The sequence below is a fragment of the Vulpes lagopus genome, chromosome 4 (genome assembly GCF_018345385.1).
Source record: "Vulpes lagopus strain Blue_001 chromosome 4, ASM1834538v1, whole genome shotgun sequence".
Lineage (NCBI taxonomy): Eukaryota > Metazoa > Chordata > Mammalia > Carnivora > Canidae > Vulpes > Vulpes lagopus.
In genome coordinates, this window is record NC_054827.1 from 12,242,354 (window position 1) to 12,265,474 (window position 23,121).

A 23,121-nucleotide genomic window follows, 5' to 3' on the forward strand; every position below is an offset into this window, starting at 1 on the left:
CTGGGCGCCGCGACCCTCGGCGGCCACAGGGGGACGGGGAGGAGGAGGAGGAAGAGGCGGAGGCAGCGGCGGCAGCCGCGAGGAGCGGGAGGAGGAGGAGGAGGAGGAGGAGGGTTCGCTCGCCAGCTCCGACGCAGACATGGTGGACTGATCCCCGGCGGGGCCGAGAGCAGGGTTTCCTGGGGCGCCCCCCGCGCGTGGCCCCGCCGCCCCGCGCCCCGCCGCCCCGCGCCCCGCAGCCCCGGCCCCGCCGCCGCCGCCGCCGCCGCGCCCCGCGCCCGGTCCCTATGGAGGCGCCGCTCGCCGGCGAGGCCGCCGACCATGCCTAGGAGGGCCGGGAGCGGGCAGCTGCCGCTACCCCGGGGCTGGGAGGAGGCCAGGGACTACGACGGCAAGGTCTTCTACATCGACCACAACACCAGGAGGACCAGCTGGATCGACCCCCGGGACAGGTGGGCGGCCGGGCCGCGGGCGGGCGGGCGGGCGGGCGCGGGGCTGTTGTCCGGGGATCCGGCCGGTCGGCGGCGCGGGGGGCGCGGGGCGCGGGGCGCGGGGCGTCGCCGGCCTCGGGGTGCCGGGAGGGGGCGGGCGGGAGCGGGGGCGGGGGCGGGGGCCGGGAGGAGCCGCCCCTAGCAGGGCCTCCCCTGCACGCCCGCCTCCCGACGCCCCCCGGACCTCGACACGCTCCCGGCCGGGAGGGAAGGGCGGCTCGGCCGGCGCCCGGGGCCGGCGGGGGTGTCCGGGGAGCGGCCCCCCCGCCGCCCTCCCCGCCGCGAGTTCGCCTCCGCCTGGGCCGGGCCACTCCGGGGCTGGAGGGCAGCCTCGGCCTTCGCGAGGCGGGACGGGCCCGCAGCCCCCCCGCGAGGCCGCCGTGCGAGCCACCTGTGGCATCTCTGGCCTGCCCTGGGCCGCCTGCCTGCCTGCCGGTCCCGACGGGGCGCACCGCCCAGGCCCCAGGTCCCGCGCCTGCAGCGGGGAGGGCGGGGAGGGCGGGGAGGGCGGGGAGGGCGGCGGCTCCGGGCCCCCTCCTCCCCCCGCCCGGCCTGGGGGTGCTCCGAGCCCCTCACAGCCGGGACACACTTTTCCTGGGTGGTGGTGGGGTGTTGGTGTGCCGCGTGCTGTCGTACCTGAAAACCGAGTCCTCGATCTTGAAAAGGCCAGTTCTGATTTGAAGAAAGAAGTGCCCTGAACGCGGACACAGACTTGAGCTTATTCTTAGCTTGATCTCTTTTCTTGTAAGTTTTCACTTTCAACACACCCTCTTTAGTCCTGCTCCGAGGTTCAAGAGGAGAAGCGCAACCAGATCGTCGTCTTAAGAAGTTCAGGAGCTGAAAAGTCTTCTGCTGAATGTTCCCCAGCGTTGGTCCTCTCTCTCATCTGTCTTGTTACCCTTAGAAGGAAAATTTCTGAAAGTTAGGACATTTTTTTTTTTTTTAAGATTTTATTTATTCATTCATGAAAGACCCAGAGACAGACAGAGGCAGAGGGAAAAGCAGGCTCCATGCAGGGAGCCCCACGTGGGACTCGATCCTGGGGCTCCAGGATCATGCCCTGGGCCCAAGGGGGCACCAAACCACTGAGCCACTCAGGCTGCCCGAAAGTTAGACTTATTTTAAGAGGCTAGACTATTGTAAAAGGAGATACTCCTGACTGTAAATTTGCAAATTGGTCATGAAAGAGGTGTTCCAAATCGTCAACTGGGGGTTTATCATTTTTAGGGGCTTCACTTACCCCTTTTCTCCATTTGAAGTTGAAGTAGTTTCATACTTGATGTCCTCCGTTAACTTTTATCTTGAGAATATAGTTTTTTTGAAAGCTGTCAAGGAGTAATTATAAGAAAGTCATAAAGGACATTATAAATTTATGGGACAATCCCTATTCAATTATCCATGAAGGTATCAGTCCGGATTGCCTTTCTGAAATGAGAAAAGGCACCTGTGCTGAGGTTCTCTCTCGCCACAGCCTGGCTGCCTGTTGCTGGCCTGATGAAAGTTATGACAAGCATCACACCTTCACAGTTTCTCCAGACATATTCCTTGTTGTCATAAACTTCGTGCTCCAGGTCAGTTATTTGACTTATGCCCTTGCACTTGAAACTGTTTAACAGATAGTAAATGTCAGTGATGATGGTGTGCACCCAGCAGTGACTTTTAAGGCACCTGTATAAATATTTGACTTTTACAGATATGTGGTAATTCTGCTTTCTCGTACTCAGGAGTTTCAGGTTCTTGAAATTGCAGTGAATTCTTGAAATATTTAGGCATTTCGGATCCTCTTCATTTCACATGTTCAGTTCTTATCGTCTCATTCGTATTTACCAACAAAGATTATAAGAATATGTAATGCCTGGGTAAAGCAAATAGTGAGTGAAGTAAGATAGGACTTGGCTTATCCATATCACTGCTTCTTAAACAAGTTAAGCATGCCTTTTATTTTAAACTGTTAATGGATTAACAATTATTATGAACTCTGTTTTCAGGAAACTGGGTAACCAGTTCATTTGATGTGGATAAACAGTTTTGAATAAGGTGACTTGTTATTATTCCAGCTTTCTTTGAAGCAGTGAGAACTTTAAGTATTTGGAAGTATAAATTTGGTTATAAACATTTCTGGATCTCACTGTGAGTTTTAAAGAATTCTATGACTTCGGGGTCATTAATGACATACTCAGTTTAAATCTGTGTTTTCTTTTTGGGCAATGAAGTGACTGTAAGTCTTGCTAAATAGTGTAAGAGGATATTTGGAACAACTATGAACTCTAGTCATTTTTGTTAGACACTTACCAAACATATGGAAAAAGAGATGTTACACAGGCCAATTGGAGTGTGCCCATTCTCCTACAGGATCAAATTACAAATCCTGAAAGAAAAGTGACTTGATAAACTGTGGGTATGCAATACTTTGGAACTTTTAAAGTCATTTAATTGAAGTAGGCATGGGGACTTACTTATATTTATGTTGAGAAAAATTCTAACAGTCTTTCAGAATTGAAGTATTTCTGATTATATAGGTAAATATGCAGATTTAGCATGGGGAGGAAGGCTGGAGGCTTTTACAAGAGCAAAATTTTGTTCAATGAGTAGTGATTTTAGAATACTGAAGTATTAAAATACTTCTAAGCTTTTGGAGGTAGATGAGACAATGCAGACTATGCCGGGACATGATTAAAGTTTTTATTCCCCCACCACTTATTAACTGAGTAAGCTTAGCTGAGTTTGTGAGTTCCTCTAAACCTTCATTTTCAGCTCGAAAATGAAGATAATACCACTTACCTCATAGGGATGGTTAGGGGTCCATAATTAGGGCCCGGCCAAATAGTAGTAGTAGTGGTGATGCTGTCATTCCGCTTTAGGAACCGAGTGGTAGTTCAGGTTAGCCCTGGAGGTAGTGAATGTACTGGCACATATTTATTCAGTGTTTATTGTGGGACAGTCACTGTGCTAAGCTCCTTAACCGTGGTCTCGTTCTGTTCTCCCATTAGTCCTATGAGGTAGTGCTATTATTATCTTCTGGTTACAGATGAGGAAATGGAGTCATAGAGACATTGTCATTGCTATGAAAAGTGGCCAGGATTTGAAGTCAGATAGTTTGACCCTTGAGCCTGTGTCCTGTGTCATTCCTGTAGACCACTGAGCATACCTGGATATGCTCAGGGGTGTTTGGGTGGAGTAGAACCTCTTGGTCTACTGTTGATTTTTCAGGCTGATTGACCAGTCTTTATTGGTCTTCAAAGGTTCCTGTTAACTTTTTAGGATTCTGAGACCCCTGAGTATGTAGGGTCTGGTTCGTGAATGCCTTGGGAGCATGGTTGGAGGCTCACCAGGTTGACCCCATTGAACGACAGGGCAGGGCCAGGTAGAACTTGGAAATTCTGTGTACTCTTGGGCATGTCAGAAGTTCTGTTTGGGGAAGAGTTAAGAGCTCTGTCTAGATCCTGAATAGATTACAATTTTACTCTAACGGTCTTGACTTTGCCTTCCTCCCTCCCCCCTTATCAATTCTGGGGAAATCACCCTGCCCATGATTCCTTGCCTCCCACTCCCACCCCCCAGTAGGTCAACTGGTATTTACAGGCCTACTCCCTCCTTCCCCTCTTGTTTTGCGCACCATGGACACCCTTTGACCACACCAGTTGGTGTTTATGGTGGCTCATAGATCGTGGCCAAATGGTGTGGTGCTTAAAAAACACCCCCCTACATTCAACATAGGAAAAGATTCATTGCCTTTGAGAGGAATAGGGGGGCTAGAGTGGGCAGGCCTCAGAGACTGGGTGAGTGGTTGTACACACTCTCAGTAGAGTTCTGCTCGTTTCCTGTCCTTGGATGGAATGTTAACCTGAGATACAATAATTTTGTCTAGTTGAATGTAAACGATTTACCACCACACAAAAATTTGCTGATAGACATAATCTTTGGTTTATGGTTAGGATCAGATATTGAGTGACCTGTGTGCTTTCTAATTGAAGGGCAGAAGTTCTGGAGGGGCGGGGGGAGGGTGACAGGAGGAACAGGATGTCAGCTGGGCATCCTTGATGGCTGAGCTAACTCTTGGCTCTTTACACCCAGTTTATGGCATGTGATTAGGATCTGAGGAACTCTGTATTGTCTTTCTTTCAAAGTCAAAGCAAGTAATTTTGCTAAACCTACTGCTAGAGTGTAAATTCCTCAAGAGACCTAATTGCTTATTACTGCTTTCTGTGTCCTTTGTAGATGGGAGATGTTAAATGAATGTTGGTTAGGTCAATTAGTGAAGAAAGTTGTTAGATTAATGAAAGAATGCTAGTTGAGCTACTCTCTTCCAGTTCCTTATTGTTATGCTTTCGAAAAATATACCCATAACCACCAACAACCAGAGACAATTGATTTTCTAGTTAGAGTAAAAATAATGAGAGAATTAAGCTACTACATTTTGACTAATAGTATAAATATGGGAATTATAAGAGCAAAGAACACAAAATCAGCCCTTATAGTCTTTTTTTTTTTTTTTAGCCCTTATAGTCTTAATCACAACTGCCATTGTCATAGATTGTCGGAAATCATTCCTCTCCAGCCGGCTGAGTTTGGGTGCCAAGTGGTTACTGTGAATTATTTGAATGATTATGGTTTTTGAAGTGTGGAGAGGTTGTTAAGGAAAGGTTTTTTTTGTTTTGTTTTGTTTTTGTTTTTTTTGTTTCTTTAAATCACTCTGGGAAGCACTAATTTAAACTCAACTGTGCTGTCTTCCAAAAATTCCCAAAGAAGTATTTCATGTTTTCAACACAGTTTGCTATAATGCTTGCAGGAGGGAACAGTAGTTGCTTCGTCTATGACTAAGATTTCTTCAGTGACTTTAATAGTCTATAGTTCGCAGTGTAATTTTTTTTGGAAGACTTAGGGCAGCACAGTACTTGCTTTTCCAGGAAAGACTATTATTTATAAATAAGTAAAAATTTTTTTAAGCTGCAAATCACTAAATTGTGAGTTAGCTAGTCAGCCCTTGTGGTGTGTGGCCTTCAAGCAAGTCAGTATTTAAATCTCCTGTAGGAGCTACCAACTTAAGGGACGCCTGGGTGGCTCAGTGGTTGAGCCTCTGCCTTCGGCTCAGGGCATGATCCCAGGGTCCTGGGATCGAGTCCTGCATCGGGCTCCTCGCAGGGTGCCTGCTTCTCCCTCTTCCTATGTCTCTGCCTCTGTGTCTCTCATGAATAAATAAAATCCTTAAGTAAGTAAATAAATAAGTAAATCTCCTGTAGGGAAGCCCAAGAGCACTGGGACCTACAGAAGCTGCCCTTCAGCCTGATAAACTCTTGCACTGCCTGCCTGTGGGACTAGGCATATTGCCTTGTAAATGGTCTGTGCTTACTTTTCTTGACTTTTCTTGACTAAATGTCAGTAGGAAAAAGATGCCACCAGTAAAGAAGGGCATAGTCAGCTTCATTTTGCTGATGCGGGAGTTATTGAGGTGATAGGAAACCATGTGAGCCTATTACAGTGTGAATTCCGTGAGGTCGGACCTGAGTCTCTGTATGCTCTGGCCCTCTGAAGTTATTTAAAATCGGTTGACCTGGTTTCTTGTTAGAATTTTGGACTAATTCATTTCTGAAGCTCCTGTGATTGAAAAAATTATCACAGAAGTATACAGAATAGGAAAAGGGTTTTTAAAGGGTGTGTGTCTGGAAGTTTGGGATTAAACATGATTTACCAAATACAGTGGTTCAGAATGTTTCCATTCTGTTCAGTGGCTTTTTTCCCCAGTGATTTATTCTATTTTTTATTGAGATTTAAAAAAAAAAAATCGCATAAAATTCTCCATTTTAACCATCTGAAAGTACCATTCAGTGGTTTTTAGTATAGTCACAGTTCCTTGCAACCATAACCTTTCTGTAATGCCTGAACATTTTTATCACTCTGAGAAGAAAGCCCGTACCCACTGGGAGCCCACCTTCTATTCTTTCCCCACCTCTGCTGCCTTTGACAACCGCCAGTCTACCTGCTGTCTTCATGGTTGTTCCTATTCTGGAAATGTCATGTAAATGGAATCATACCATCTGTGTCCTTCGTGTCTGGCTTCTTTCACTTAGCACAAGTTTTCCAGGTTCATCTATGTTGTAGCCTGTGACAGAACTTCATGCCTTTTTATGACTTTGAATAACACTCTATTGTATGGAGTAAACACTCCGTGTATCTACTCATTGGTCGATGGGTATTTGGGCTGCTTCCACCTTTTGGCTATTATGAGTAATGCTGCTGTGAGCATTCATGTATAATTTTTGTACGAATATATGTTCTCGAAGTTCTCTTGGGTAGATCCCGGGAAGCGGAACTGCTATAGCATATAGGAATTCTATGTTTAACTTTTTGAGGATCCGCCAAGCCTTTTGCCATTCCCACCAGCAGTGTCCAAGGGTTCTAGTCTCTCCACATCCTCACCAACACTTGTTATTTTCTGTTTGTTTTGTTTTAAGCATTTCTCCAGGGCACGAGGTGGCATCTTACTGCGGTTTGGATTTGCATTTCCCTCTGCAGAGTGTTTTGCTGGCCTTACTGTGACCCAAGCCTCCCACCTTTTTTTAGGCTTTCAGCTCTTCCCACTCTCCCCACCTTTTTGTGTCCTCTCGCTTATTCTCTGACCAGGAAAAAAAGTTTGCTGAGAGACATCAGTTCTTTTTAGTCTCACACCACTCTTCCCTTCCTCCCCTGTCTCACCACTTTGAATCATTTTAACACCTGAAGTTGAGGATGTAGGCTCTTCCACAGTTTTTACTGTGCCAGCCCCAAAGTGCGCTGGGGTCTAGGAGGATTCTTTTTTTTTTTTTTTTTTTAAGATTTATTTATTTATTTATTTGAGAGAGAGAGAAAGAGGCAGAGACACAGGCAGAGGGAGAAGCAGGCTCCATGCAGGGAGCCCTATGTAGGACTCCATCCCGGGCCTCCAGGATCACACCCTGGGCTGAAGGCGGCACTAAACCGCTGAGCCACCTGGGCTGCCCTCTGGGAGGATTCTAACCCAGCTCAGGTTGCTTACGATTTAGTTTGTGTTGTCACCATTTAAAAGGTGGAAGAAAATTTGAGTATTGTCTGTTACATTTTCTTTAGATATCCCTTTAATTCAGCCTAAAGGTGAGGAGGAGCAATTGAGAGGAATTAAGTGTAGAAGACGGTGCAAAAAACATATGAACTTTTGTCTTCATCTCAAATATGATGTATTTAAGAGGCCTAGCTATAAATCATGGAAATGATGGGTGTATGTATATGACCAGCTTATTAAACATGAGTTGATGTTTAAAAGCTTTCAGTTTAGTAATATACGGTAAGGATCATGCTCATTTTTTTAAAAAAAAGATGTTATTTATTCATGAGAGACACACACACAGAGAGAGAGAGAGAGGCAGAGACACAGGCAGAGGGAGAATCAGGCTCCATGCAGGGAGCCCGATGTGGGACTCGATCCCCGGTCTCCGGGATCACGCCCTGGGCTGAAGGCAGCGCTAAGCCGCTGAGCCACCTGGGCTGCCCAGGATCATGCTCATTTTTATTGTTTGAAAAACAACAACAACAACAGCAACAGTTGGAGGAAAGCTGGCAAACGCTGCCTTGGCTAGGTGATCAAGGTGAGTAGCAGCAGTGATAACTCATGGTGATGTCCCCTTGGTGTGATGTGATGATAATGACACTTTTTCTTTGTGGTCTTTCTCCCCCAAAACTATCAGAACCCCAAGTCTAATCATGAGAAAAACACCCACCAAATCTCAGTAGAGGGACATTCTACAAAATCATCTGACCTGTACTCCTTAAAACTGTCGTGGTCATGAGAAACAAGGAAAGTCTGAGAAACAGTCACGGCCAAGAGGAGCCCAGGGAGACATGATGACTAAATGTAATATGGTATCCTGGATAGGATCCTGGAACAGATGAAAGACATGAAGTACAAGCTAAGAAACTCAGAAAAAAATATGAATTGTAGTTCATTAGAATGTATCATTCCTGGTTCATTAATTTTGAATAAACATAATATCCTACTACTGGGTGTGGAATATATGGAAGCTCTGTACTAAGTACACTTTTTTCTGTAAATTTAAACTGTTCCAAAAAAATAGTAGATTTTAAAAAGATTACCAAAAACACACAAAACAGTTGGAAGTGTTTTTCTTTAGTAAGAATGTGACTCTGCTATATAATTATGGGTTTTTTTTTTGTATACTTGGGAAACAAGGGTGGGCAAACTATGGCCCAGGGGCCAAATCCCAGCCTGCAGCCTTGTTTTTGTAGAACTTTCCAGCTGAGAATGGCTTTTACATCATTAAACGATTATAACTAATAAAAAAAAAGACTATATGACAGAGATTATATGTCGCCCACAAAGCTTGAAATATTTACTCTGGCTCTTTACAGAAAAATTTTGCCAACCTTTGGTATAAAGTGGGGTGATAAAGTTTCTAAAAATATTTTATTTTATTTATTTATTTTTAAAGATTTATCTTTATTTTATTTATTCATGAGAGACACAGAAAGAGGCAGAGACATAGACAGAGAGAGAAGCAGGCTCTGTGAGTGGAGCCTGATGCAGAACTCAATCCCAGGACCCTGGAATCATGACCCAAGTCAAAGGCAGATGCTCAACCACTGAGCTACCCAAGGGTCCCAAAATATTTTATTTTTAAAATTTTGTTTAAATTTAATTTGCAAGCATATAATATAATACCCAGTGCTCATCTTGTCATGTGCCCTCCTTAATTAAAAATATTTTGTATAAACATAGAGAAGAAATATTGATCTTATATGATAAAATGGCATGTTTGTATCTGTCATCAATGACCATTTATTTCATAAATAACCTGGGCTCTAGGCATTGTGTAGTATAATGATGAATCAGACATAGATGCTGAATTTGAGGAGCTGCCTTGCTTATCTTAACACTTTTCTTTTAATGAAATGAAACATGTCACATTAAGTTTTCCAAACCCATTTTTCTCAAGTAGGCGGAATTGGATGTAGGGACCTGAGAAAAATGAACTTCTGGGGATATCATAGTTGTTTACAGTTTACTATTGGAAGTATAAATATAGTAATCGCTTTTGATAGAAACAGATTCTCCTGTGATAGATTGTTGGTGTGTATAAAATCACAAAATTGGTGATGATCAAGTGGAAAATAAGTCCATGTATTATTTTTATAAAGCGGGTGCCTGTCACAGCCAAGGATGTTCCAAAGATGCTGTGAAAGGCTAATAAGATTGTATTACTCTGTGAATGATTTTTCCTATATTGTTAGTCTTGATGCCAGTACAGAAATCATGGTTCTGGGGCGCCTGGCTGGCTCAGTTGGTTGAGTGTCTGACTCTTGGTTTCGGCTCTGGTCATGGTCTCAGGGTCATGGATTTGAGGCCTGCGTCAGGCTCTGCGCTCGGCAAGGGGTCTGCTTGAGTCTCTCTCTCTCTCTGCCCCTCCCCTTGTCCTCTCTCTCTCTCAAGGTAAATGGATAAAACTTAAAAAAAAAAAAAAAAAAAAAAAAAAAGAAAGAAAAGAAAAGAACTCATGGTTCCCAGAGGCCAGTGGCAAGCAGCACTGAAAATGGGGCCCCTGGGAAGTGGAGCCTGGTGGAATAGTTCAGCTTTGGGGACCGTACTTTCGCTCCTGTAACACTGGATGCGTTGAGGTTTCCCAAGAGAGAGTTTGAACAGAGGTGAACATTTAACTTACTTTGGTCTCCATGGCGGTGGGGGTAGGAAATGTACAGAAATGCACACATTATCGTGATTATTAAAATAGCAACTGACTTTTAGCTAAAAAGCATCCCTGGTATTTTGGTAAAAGAGAGCAGGGGGGCTCGGGCAGGCAGAGAGGCTTCCCTTTGGTGCCACTGGTGCTGTTTCTGCATGTGCGGCTTGTCCAGCGTGGCCTGGCTGCAGTGTCACCAGCTCCGAGCGCCGTGCTGACAGCCGTAGTAAGCTCTGATGCACAGAGATTTGCGCTCTACGCTCCTGCTTAAGATTCTGTCTTCGTGCGAGGCTGTGGAATGTGTTGTGTACTTTTCTGACATTGCTCCATTTTATGAGAAGGTAATTTTATGAAGTGGCACTGATACTCCGTCACTTAGAGCATGGTAGACACAACTTTTATTGCCAAAGACTGCACGAGCGCGCGGGTTCACATAGCACAGAACTTCGTTCTGCAGTTTTCCTTAATGTTTTAGTTTTTCATAGAGATACAGTGAAAGGCCAATCTTTTGTTGTTTTTTTCTTTGAAATTGTGACAGTGAGTGAATGTTGTGGAATTCATATTGTACGTGATATCCCTGGGCTGTCAGCTTTGTCGGCTTAGAGGTCTAGCTGTGTTCGTGTCTGGCTGGTCAGTCGTTCTGTCCATGCTCTGTGTTCTTTCCCCCTTTGCCGATTATCAGGCTATTTCAACTTGTTAGAGGTTTACTCTCTCCCCTCATTGCCTCCCTTCCCCCCTTTCTGCTAAGTGGCCCAGCTTATGACATTTCTCATAGGACCGAATGACTATAAACCGGTATTTAACTTGGCTGAACATTAATGCCCTGGTTTGCTGTTGCAGATCCAGAGGGTGTAGGGCTGACTTGGTTGGCTAATACCCTTTTCAGCTTCCCCCCCAAAGGTATGCCTTTAGATGTATATAGATGCATTCTTGAGAGATTTCCTAATGTCTCATATGGAAGGAGCATCTGTGTGTCTGCATCACTAATGTTCTCATAAAATTGATTTCAAGTCAGTTGAGGATGGAGACCTGCTTTGCATGTGCACCATTCGTTTGTGCTGTCTGCTTAGACTGCCTGTCCTCACAGGGCACTTAAGAATGCTGCAGAGCCCTGTACCCATATAAATGAAATGTAAGTATTTGAAGGACCTTTGCCGCCTTCCAGCAGCTCCATAATCTGTCCCCAGCCTACTGACTTGACCCCCTAGTCACTCACTCACTTACTCAATTGTTCAACCCTTCATCAGAGATTTATTGAAAACACTGTATGGGGGATCCCTGGGTGGCTCAGCAGTTTAGCGCCTGCCTTCAACCCAGAGCGTGATCCTGGAGTCCCGGGATTGAGTCCCGCATCAGGCTCCCTGCATGGAGCCTGCTTCTCCCTCTGCCTGTGTCTCTGCCTCTCTGTCTCTCAGTGTCTCTCATGAATAAATAAATAAAATCTTTTTTTTTTTTTAAAAAGAAAATACTGTATGCCTAACCAATATCTTGGGGACATGGCATTGAATGGAATAGGCAAGGTCCCTGCTTCAATGGATTTTATATTCTTGTTTAGGGATGACAAATGATAAAGGCAACAGTGAATGTGTTTCGATGAAAATAAACGGGGGCGATATGATACATGGTGTCAGTGGAAGCTAGTTTGGGTGCCTTGGTAAGGAAAGGCCTTTTGAAGGAGCTGACTTTTCACGGAGATCTAGGTTGGCCCTGTGAAGATCTGAGATGGCCCAGGAAGAGGGAAAGGCAGGCGGTGGAAGCCTTAGTCCTGTTCAGTCTGCCGTGAAGGGCTGTGATAGCTGCTGGTAATATGTGGCTATTTAAATCAGTCAAAAATAAAGTTAAAAATCTTTCTCAGTCTCACTAGCCACAAGTGAAGGGCTCAGGGGCACATGTACAGGTATAGCCACATGTGCAGTCCAGCAGTGCAGAAAGTTCTCCTGTCCTAAGACTCCACTGTCCTAAAATGCAAGGGAAGTTGGTAATGTTCAAATTGCTGAAAGGCAGCCCGCGTGACCGCAGCGTAAAGACACAAAGGGACAAGGGTCTTGTGAGATGAGGCAGAGACATGGAAAGGGGTCTGACCAGGTATGCCTTGTACACCATCAGTCAACATTTTAAGGGCATTTGAGAGCCATGGGGTGAGTTTTAAGTTGGGTGGAGGGATGAAGGGTGTACGTGCATGTGTGTGTTCCTACTGTCTTTCCGTAAAGGGAACATTTCTTTGTAAAATCTTATCCATTTGTAACAAGCCATCACTGCTCTGTGGTAGGAGCCATTGCAGTGAGGTAACCTAGATGAGAAACCCTTAGATCTTGAAGTAGAATGGTGGCTTTGGCAACGGAGAGCAGTGGATGGATTGGGATTTTTTTAGGTAAAAGGGAAGCAACTTGCTCATGCTCTGGCTATGTGAGGTATGAGGAAAAGAGAGAAATGAAGGATTTGCTGATAATACAGGTGAAGAAAGACCAAGGGAGGAATATGGCTGGTTAGTATGCAGTTGGATCAGTAATCTAGAGTTGAGGTCTGAGACACCTAATAAGACATACACGTGGAGATATCCAACAGGCGGCCTGTTGGACTTTGGAAGATAGCTCAGAGCTTGAGATAGTAAATTTGGGAATACGTAGATAGTATTTTTAGGTGGTGGGATAGGATAATATCCCTGGGAGAGAAAGAAAAGAAGAGGTCCCAGGACAAAGTACAGACCTGAGGCTCAGTATGCGTATATCTCTTGGTTTGTGAAACCTTGTTCCAGCCAGGATGGTTTATGTATTCTCATTGGAACATCCCTTCTCTGTTGCGCTATGCTACAGATGACAGTGATGAAGATGACAGTGACAACGGTAGAACTACCATCCATCTGTGGGGCCTTTCTCGTATGTCACCTCAGGCCCCATGAGGGCACTTGCTCACTGTTGGGTTTCTGTGTCTAGTTCTGTGGGAGCTCCTAACGACTATTTATTGAATAAATGAAACCTTTGATAAGGCACCATTACTGCCCGCATTTTAGGAAACAGGCTTAACGGGTTAAGTAAGTAGTCTCAGGCACAAAAGCTGTGCAGCCGAACCCAGCCACCTCTGACTTCAGAGCTGTGCATTTAGCTCTGCACTGCCTCTGACAACTGCCAGGAAGAGCCCTGGGCCTCCTCTCTGGGGTTGGAAGTCGTAGCCAGTACATAGCCAAGTTTCAACACTTGGAGCTTCCCTTAACAGCCTAGCCACATGGAGTCTGCCAATGCCTTAACCCGTATGGCGCTTGTTTTTGCATCTGTATTAAATCTAAATGTGTCCTCTTCGCTCTTCAAATTGAACTCTTACTTTTTCAGAATTTATTTTTTATTTTTCCCAACAAGTTGGTAGGCTCTCTTTGGTTGAGTACTCAGGGGACATCCAACACTGTCTTGTGCGTATTTGGTACTCAGGTAAAGCTCAGTTGTCTGTGTCCTGCCTTATTCCAAGGTTTGAGATCCGATATACTATAAATCCTCTTTATCCCTTGTCTTCTGGTTCTAAAAACCCTTTGACCTTGTACCACAGCCTTCTCCCAATCCAGGCTTCTTTGGGCCTGTCACTTTCCTAAATGTGCCCTACACATCCGTACCCCCTCCAGGTTATTAAGAATGGAGAATTTTCTTTTTTTTTTTTTTTTAAGATTTTATTTATTTATTCATGAGAGAGAGAGAGAGAGGCAGAGAGAGAAGCAGGCTCCATGCAGGGAGCCTGATGTTGGACTCGATCCCTGGTCTCCAGGATCACACCCTGGGCTGAAGGCAGCCCTAAACCGCTGAGCCACCAGGGCTGCTCCAAGAATGGAGAATTTTCAAAGCATAAAGCTGAGTCCTGGCTCTTCCAGATTCTTTCCTAGAGCTTAAACCCTGATTTAAACCCTGATGGGAGATGCATTGTCTGAGAATACCATGGTTTTGCCAGAAGTGTGGAAATTACAGACCTTGACTGGAATTCTCTTTTACTTGTAGTTGAGCGTGAGTCTTGGGGGAGCAATCATCTTCTGTAAATTGCCATGTTATATTTTGCTTTACACTGCTTAGATTTGGATACAAGCCCTAGCCTTTGTAAATAGGAAGTGATAGAGACTCAGAGGGAGTGTGGTGTGTTTTTTGTTTGATTTACTTATGCCATGAAACTTACCTGGAAGAACACAGGCCGTCACGGAAACGGTGGTTGGAGAGGCATCTTGTAACGTGCACATTCTTTATCCCTGTCACCAGTTACTGGGCTTTTATTGGTTGTTGTGGGAGCTAAACAATGTATTGTGTATCTGCTTCTGTCTGGAAATCTAGTATTCTTACATTTCTACTTTTGACTTGGTTTGAGATCCAAGTTTGTGAATTTTAATTAAATGGCTTAGATTATGCATGTGAAAAATCTTTTGTTCCTGTGTTGCTATGAGCAACAGTTGTTAAAGTTAACTTTTCCCTTTTTTTTTTTTAAAGAAACGTGGACAAATAAATATATGAATTTTAGCAGTTTAAAAAAAGGTCATCATTTAGTGTCGCGGATGTTCTGCTCCTAAAATAAATCATTACTATGACCATGATTATCATGGAGAAGGGAAGAATGCAGTAGAAGTGAATAATCATCCGACACATTGACAAAACATTCCTAAAATACTATTCAAATGAGGAAAGACTTTATGGGGCTGCAGCCGAGTAGCCAAGCGTTGAGTCCTTTTAGTTGGTGGCCCATCTGACTGCGTTTACTCTTGTGGCTGAAAAGAAACTGTGTGTAGCGGTTTGCATAGAAAAACCATGACTTATCTGAAATTTCCCAACTTTTTTTTTTTGTTGTTTAAACCTTGCCTCTTGTCTCCCCGCAGCACACTTTATCTCGTTCTTACAGCCTCCTTTTGTCCCGCTCCTATTTGTGTCCTTGCCCTCCACCGTATTCAGGCTAAACTTCACTGACTCCCAGTGATTGCTTCGAAGGGCTTTTGGGTTCTGTTGTGTGATTTTCGATTATACTCCTTTGTGCTGTGCAAACGAGCGGTGTTTACCTAAATGAGTGGTGGGAGCCCAGGACTCAGGTTTGGCCCATTTGAATGAAAATCGAGAACGTTGCCCTGGCCCTGCTGAGAGCTGCTGCCTGCTGGATGCACCCCTCAGCTCACGCTCCAGAAGGGCGCCCGGAATTTGGCCTGGCCTGGCAAGGAAGCCAGCTCCCTGGTTAGAGGCCGGAGGGCCTGGCCTGGCCGGGTTAGGGATTTATAGTGATAATGTCATTAATTCTCCCTGTGAGAATACAGGATTCGGGGAAGAGACGCCCTTTGTCCTTCTCCTGCTTTCTTGCCTCTGCCCCAGCCCGCTCTTTAGACTGAACCCCCAAGCCCCAGCCCTCTACGCGGTGTGCAGGAAGGGATCAGAACTTTCTTTGGGATTTCAGATCCTCTTGTGGAGCTCACCCCCTTCAGGAGAGGGTGTCCGGCCCCTCCTCACCCTAGCAGCTCTGGAGCCCTGCACTTTTGTACTTTGGAAAACAGTGGTTTCTTTTTCGAACAAAAGTCTTATTTTTAATTCTGAAAATTGAAATTGGGTCTTTATTTTATTTTTGGTTAGGCTACCAGTTTTTAAAGCACAGATAGAGTGCTGGAATACTAGTTCTAGATAATATATTCTGCGATAAGGGCCAGGATTTAAAATGAGCATGTAGTGTTGGAGAAGGATGGTCATTTAACCCATGCCTCTTGTATAAAAAGTTCATTTCCTTTCCACTCTTGTCAGTTCTTGTTCCAAGGTCCGCCTTTAACTCCCGGATTCTTTATTCTGGTATTCATCTATAGTGATAATTAGAGAGTTCTTAAACAGTCTATCCAAAGAACTTGAATGTGTTTGTTGGTGGGTTTTTGAAGAAAGTCACAAGGGAAATGAAAATTATCTAAACATCTGGTTTCATCAAGAGATGGAGGTGATGGGACGCCTGGGTGGCTGAGCGGTTGAGCCTCTGCCTTTGGCTCAGGGCTTAGGGCATGATCCCTGTCTGGGGATCGAGTCCCACATCGGGTTCTATGTGGGGAGCCTGTTTCTCTCTCTCTCTCTCTCTCTCTCTCTCTCTCTCTGTCTCTCATGAATAAATAAATAAAATCTTAAAAAAAAAGATATGGAGGCGATGTCCTATCTGTGGAGATGAAAGGTTCCCTTTGCAAGTATAGAAAGGATGTTTTTACTGTTTTAAGATTAACTCCTCTAAGTTAATAATTTCAGGATTTAAAAACAACTAACAGGTAAGCTGGTTTTCCTTTTCTGGCCTTGAAGAGGAAAATGAAGAATTAGTTGGAAAACCAGTTATTTTAGAATTTTCAAGGTCACAAGGTTAGCTGTCTCAAAGGGTGTGTGTGTGTGTGTGTGTGTACGTTGTATTGAAAAACACCTTTATTCATGTTGAGTAATCATGGCACATAGAAATGAAATACTGTGAATTGATAAAGACGTAAGGGTGCTGAGATTCAAAAATCTCTGCTGTGGTCCCATTTGAGCTAAAGCATGCTCACCCTCGTATACACACCTACCTTCTAATACTTGTCAACTGGAATGTATTGAGCAAGGACCCTTTATTGGCAGTTACTTTTGGGGAGTAAGACTGTAGTTGGGGAAACGACTTATATTTTCTGTAATTACTTCTGGGCCACTTTTTATTACTATGTGCATAGCTTACTGCTTATTGAAATTAAACTCCTCTCTACAGAGACAAAAAACTCAAATGTTTTATATTTATAACTAAAGAACATTTGTTAAAATCATGATATCCCTAAATTTCCATTCATATTTATTTTTAAAAATTTTTTTTTAAAGATTTAATTTATTCATTAGAGACTCAGAGAGAGGCAGAGGGAGAAGCAGGCTCCATGCAGGGAGCCCGATGTGGGACTCGATCCTGGGACTCCAGGATCACGCCCTGGGCCGAAGGCAGATGCTCAACTGCTGAGCCACCCAGGCATCCCTCCATTCATATTTAATATCGTATAATTTTTGCTTTGTCTGAATTTAGGGGGAAATTCTCTTAAATTCCTCTGGTATAAGATGGTTGGAATAAATAAAACACATTTATTAATTTTTTAATGTTATTTATTAGTGTTATTAAGACTAACATTGTGGAGGAAAGCAATTTTTTTTTTTTTGGAGGAAAGCAATTAAATTGATACGTGGAATTTTTGCTGATGATTGTTTCCCAAATATAGAGGTAGAAAAATGTCTATAACCTGTTGGTCGTCAATGGAGAGAACATTTCTAATATCTATATATTTTAGTTTTGCTAGGTAAATAGTTTAAGCACTTTTTTATCCAGTTATCTGATTTAATTAGAAAATTAAGTTGAAAAAGTTACATTTTATGCAGTGAACATCATCTAGAGGCACCTGGGTGGCTTAGTGGTTGTATGTCTGCCTTTGGCTCAGGTTGTGATCCCGGGATACTGGGATCCAGTCCCGCATCAGGCTCCCATAGGGAGCTTTTCCTTCCGCCTGTGTCTCTGCCTCTCTATGTCTCTCATAAGTGAATAGATAAAATCTTAAAAAATATATATTAAAAAAAAAAGAACATCATCTAAACTTGAGGTATCTTTCATCTGTTTCAGAGAGGACTATTCAGAGGCACTTGGCAGACCATGGCCTAGAGCCTGGATCCTTCCCACACTGTGTTTTTAATGGCCTATGACCTAATCAAGGTTTTTACATTTTTAAATGATAGAAAAAAAATCAAAAGAAGACTACTTCGTGACATGAAAATTATATAAAATAAAAACTCGAGTCTGTAATTCAGTATTATTGGAACATAGCCACACTCATTTGTGGACATACTGTCCTCTTTCAGACTATAAAGGCAGAGTTGAGTAATGAGACAGAGGCTCTGTGCTCCCAAAGGTAAAACATTTATTATCCGTCCTTTTTTACAAAAAACTTGCTTGGGCCTCAAATACAGTAATAATAGAAGAAAATAGGGATGCGTTTTTTTTTTTTTGTGGAAGACTGTTGATTACATTGCGTCTTCTTGATATAGATCATTTAACTTAATAATTTGACCTGTGAATGTATGTGTACATTCATTCCTGTGGACCTGTGGCTGTGTGTGTAAACCAACTCACCTCCTTTTCTTTTCTTTGCTAACTTTTTTTTTTAAAGATTTTATTTATTTGTGAGGCAGAGTACAAGCAGGGTAAGTGGCAAGGGAGATGGAGAAGCAGACTCCCCACTGAGCAGGCAGCTTGACATGGGGCTCGATTCCAGGACCCTGGGATCGTGACCTGAGTTAAAGACAGACGCTTAGCTGACTGAGCCACCCGGGGTCCCCTAACTTTTCCTTACTTGAGTTAAATTTCATTTTGCTATGTTATATTTTTGTAAGCCACCATTGACTGAGCTCTTAGAATTGGTAATCTATAGTAGTATCCCAATTATTTATTGAAGGTCTTTTATGTGCTAGAAATATAGTAGGTGTGCTAAATATATTCTCTCATTTAATTATCACAGCTTTTTAAAAAAATTGTGTTTGGAAACACATATTATAAAATTTGCCATCTTGACCATTTTTTAGTGTACAGTAGTACACTAGTATTAACATGCACGTTGTGTTGTGTCACAGAGCTCTAGAACTTTTTCATCTTGCAAAAGTGAAATTACATCCATTGAATAGCTCTTTTTTTCTCTCTCCCCTGCTGCTGGCAGCCACCACTCTTCTGTTAGTTTCAGAGAGTTTGACTTAGATACCTCATTGAAGTGGAATCATGGAGTACTTACGTTTTTGTGACTGGTGTATTTCACTTAGCATAATGTCCTCAAGGTTCATTCATTCATGTTGTTGCATGTGACAGGATTCCTTTCTTTTTTAAAGCTGAATAACATTCTGTTATATGTATATACCATATTTTCTTTATCCATCTGTTGATAGACGTTTAGATTGTTTCCATTTCATGGCTATTGTGAATAAATATTGTTGCTATGAACATGGCTATGCACATATGTCTTTGAGACCCTGTTTTTAATTTTTTTTGGATATATACCCAGAAGTGGGACTGCTGGATCCTATGGTAATTCTGTTTTTATTTTTTGAAGAACTTCCATAGTGTTTTGCATAGAGGCTGCACCATTGTGCATTCTCACCAATTGCACAAAAGAGTTCTAATTTATTTACATCCTTACCAGCACTTGTTGTTTTCTGTTTTCTTGTTTTAATTTTTTTTTTTATAGTGGCCATCCTCATGGGGGTGAGGTGGTACCTCATTGTGGTTTTAGCATGTATTTCCCTGATGATTAGTGATGGTGAGCATCTTTTCATATGCTTATGGGCCATTTGTATGTCTTTTTTGGAGACGTGTCTGTTCTTTTGCCCATTTTAGAATTGAGTCATTTGTGTTGTTTTGGAGTTGAGTAAGTTCTTTGTATATTCCAGGTATTAACCCCTTATCACATATATGATTTGTAAATATTTTCTTCCAGTTCATAGATTGCCTTTTCGCTCTGTTATTTCCTTTGTTGTGCAAAGTTTTTAAGTTTGATGTGATCATATGTGTCTATTTGTGCCGTTGCCTGTGCTTTTAGTGTCATAACCAATAAATCGTTGTCAAATCCAATAGGAATTCTTCTCCCTATCTTTTCTTATAGGAGTTTTAGTTTCGAGCTTTATATTTATATCTTTAGTCCATTTTAAGTTAATCTTTGTATATGGTGTAAGGTAAGGGTCCAGCTTCATTCTTTTGCATGTAGATGTCCAGTTTTCCCCATCATTTATTGAAGAGACTAACCTTTTCCTATTGTGAGTTTGAAGAAAAAACCTGAGGGTTAAAAAAGTATTTTATTTATTTATTTGAGAGAGAAAGAGCGCTCAGAGGGAGAGAGACAAGTACACTGCCCGCTGAGCGTGGAGCCCCATGTGGGGCTAGATCTCAGGACCCCGCGATCGTGACCTGAGCCGCCGGCAGATGCCTAATTGACAAGAGCCACCCAGGTTTCCCAAGAAAGCTGAAGTTTAACTAGAAGGTAGAGAACCAGAATTTTACTGCCGGCTTTGAATTTATACAGTACGCTGTTTGTCACTTTTCAGAAATCTAAAGGTCATTAGTACTTATCCAAAACAAGAAATACCTGAAGATGGAATGTGTTTCACTTTTATGAATGACTGTGTATGTATAGAAAGTGTGTATGCATGTTTCCTGGCTCTCCTGCTAAATTAAAAACCCACTGGAAGTTGGAATGAAAATTTTTTGCTATGTTTCCCAGCACTGCATATGTCACTTGATGGGTAGCTAGAGGTTGGTATGCACCTATAGGAGTGTGACCTGGATTTTATAATAATGCTCTTAATTTATAGAGTGTTTACTATGAGCCAGGAGCTCTTCTAGGCTCTCCACATGTCTTAATTTATTTAATTCTTACTAAAACACCTTGAGGTAGATATGTTCATATTCTTTAGCATTAGCCTCCTAACTTCACTTCCTTGTTATTCACTTATATGAAAAGTTCTCCCACCTGCCCATCTTTGCTGTCTTTTCTGGGCTCTGCAACTCCACTGTTACTATGATCCTCCATCTTTACGAGCTAACTGAAGTCTTTCCCCATTCTTGTAAGAGGTGCAAGAAGCCCCATTATTTTAGCAAGTTAGGATCATAGCAATTTTTCCCCTTTATTTAAAAAATTTTCTCAGTTTTTGAATAGGTAATTACATGTTACAAAATTCAAGAACAAAAAGATAGCAAAAAGTAAACCTACTCCCCACACCATTTCTCTCCCCAGTGGGCATCACCAGTCTCTTGTGTATTGTTCCAGAGATCTTCTATCATATGCAAGACTATATGTGCACATGTATAGTTCTACATATATCTTAGCTTTTTTTTCTTTTTTTAAAATATTTTATTTATTTGTTCATGAGAGACACAGAGAGGCAGAGACACAGACAGAGGGAGAAGCAGGCTCCTCACAGGGAGCCCGATGCAGGACTCGATCCCCAGAACCTAGATCATGCCCTGAGCTGAAGGCAGATGCTCAACCACTGAGCCGCCCAGGTGTCCCAGTTTTGTATTTCTTTCTTTCTTTCTTTCTTTCTTTCTTTCTTTCTTTCTTTCTTTCTTTCTTTCTTTCTTTTTTTTTTTGATTTATTAATTTATTTATGATAGACATAGAGAGAGAGACAGAGAGGCAGAGACACAGGCAGAGGGAGAAGCAGGCTCCATGCCGGGAGCTCGACGTGGGACTCGATCTTGGGACTCCGGGATCACGCCCTGGGCCAAAGGCAGGTGCCAAACCGCTGAGCTACCCAGGGATCCCCCCAGCTTTGTATTTCGTGATACAGTTGTAAGTAATACTGTTTTACACCTGGACTGTTTTCCTCTTAGTGTGTGTTTGAGAGTGTTCCATTCTGTTGCATATAACTGCCTCTTAATGTTCTATTCTGTGAGTATGCTGAGCCTTTTTGAGCCATTTCATTGATGGAAATTTGAGTTCCTCCCCGTTTTTATTTTTCTGCTACAACAGTCTTTCACTGACACTAACGTGTATAAGTTTCTTTAAGACAAGTGAATTCCTAGAAGTGAAAAAGCCAGGTCTTTGGATATGCATTTACAGTTTTGATCGGGTGCTCCAGCCCGCTGCCCATGGCGGTTGTACCTGTTTCTACTCCCGGCAGCTTTCAAATTAGTGCCTTTTCCCCATGTCTTTGCCAAGCACTGTATTTCAAAACATTGAGTATTTTTTTTACTAATGAGAGAGATGCAAATTAAAATGACAGTGAAATGGCATTTTTCACCTATTATGAGTGAGATCCAACATTTTTTCACTTACTTAAAAGCCATTTATTTTTCCTCCTCCGTGAACCAAGTCTTCATATTCTTTTTTTAAAGATTTCTTTTTAAAGATTTTATTTATTTATTCATGAGAGACACAGAGAGAGAGAAGCAGAGACATAGGCAGAGGGAGAAGCAGGCTCCCTGCAGGGAGCCTGATGTGGCACTTGATCCTGGACCCTGGGATCACACCCTGAGCTGAAGGCAGATGCTCAACCAAGGTGTCGCTAAGATTTTATTTTTAAGTAACCTCTACACCCAACGTAAGGCTCAAACTTAGAACCTCGAGATTAAGATTTGCATGCTTCCAAATGGCTGAGCCTGGCCAGTGGCCACCAAAACCCACTGGAAGTTGGGAAGGAATGAAAATTTTTTGCTATGTTTCCCAGCACTGCATATGTCACTTGATGGGTAGCTAGAGGTTGGTATGCACCTATAGGAGTGTGACCTGGATTTTATAATAATGCTCTTAATTTATAGAGTGTTTACTATGAGCCAGGAGCTCTTCTAGGCTCTCCACATGTCTTAATTTATTTAATTCTTACTAAAACACCTTGAGGTAGATATGTTCATATTCTTTAGCATTAGCCTCCTAACTTCACTTCCTTGTTATTCACTTATATGAAAAGTTCTCCCACCTGCCCATCTTTGCTGTCTTTTCTGGGCTCTGCAAACTCCACTGTTTCTATGATCCTCCATCTTTACGAGCTAACTGAAGTCTTTCCCCATTCTTGTAAGAGGTGCAAGAAGCCCCATTATTTTAGCAAGTTAGGATCATAGCAATTTTTCCCCTTTATTTAAAAAATTTTCTCAGTTTTTGAATAGGTAATTACATGTTACAAAATTCAAGAACAAAAAGATAGCAAAAAGTAAACCTACTCCCCACACCATTTCTCTCCCCAGTGGGCATCACCAGTCTCTTGTGTATTGTTCCAGAGATCTTCTATCATATGCAAGACTATATGTGCACATGTATAGTTCTACATATATCTTAGCTTTTTTTTCTTTTTTAAAGATTTCTTTTTAAAGATTTTATTTATTTATTCATGAGAGACACAGAGAGAGAGAAGCAGAGACATAGGCAGAGGGAGAAGCAGGCTCCTCACAGGGAGCCCGATGCAGGACTCGATCCCCAGAACCTA

The 23,121-nt window shown here is 42.8% G+C and overlaps 1 protein-coding gene across 1 annotated transcript in view; it reads left to right on the top strand.

Moving 5' to 3' along the window:
- The first annotated feature begins 213 nt into the window (after positions 1-213).
- The window catches only part of WWC2 (WW and C2 domain containing 2), a 204,740-nt gene continuing 181,832 nt past the window's right edge, over positions 214-23,121 (top strand). The window contains exon 1 of the mRNA XM_041753925.1: positions 214-452. Coding sequence (XP_041609859.1) covers positions 322-452 — 131 coding nt within the window. The 5' untranslated portion in view covers positions 214-321. The remainder of the gene's footprint in view (positions 453-23,121) is intronic.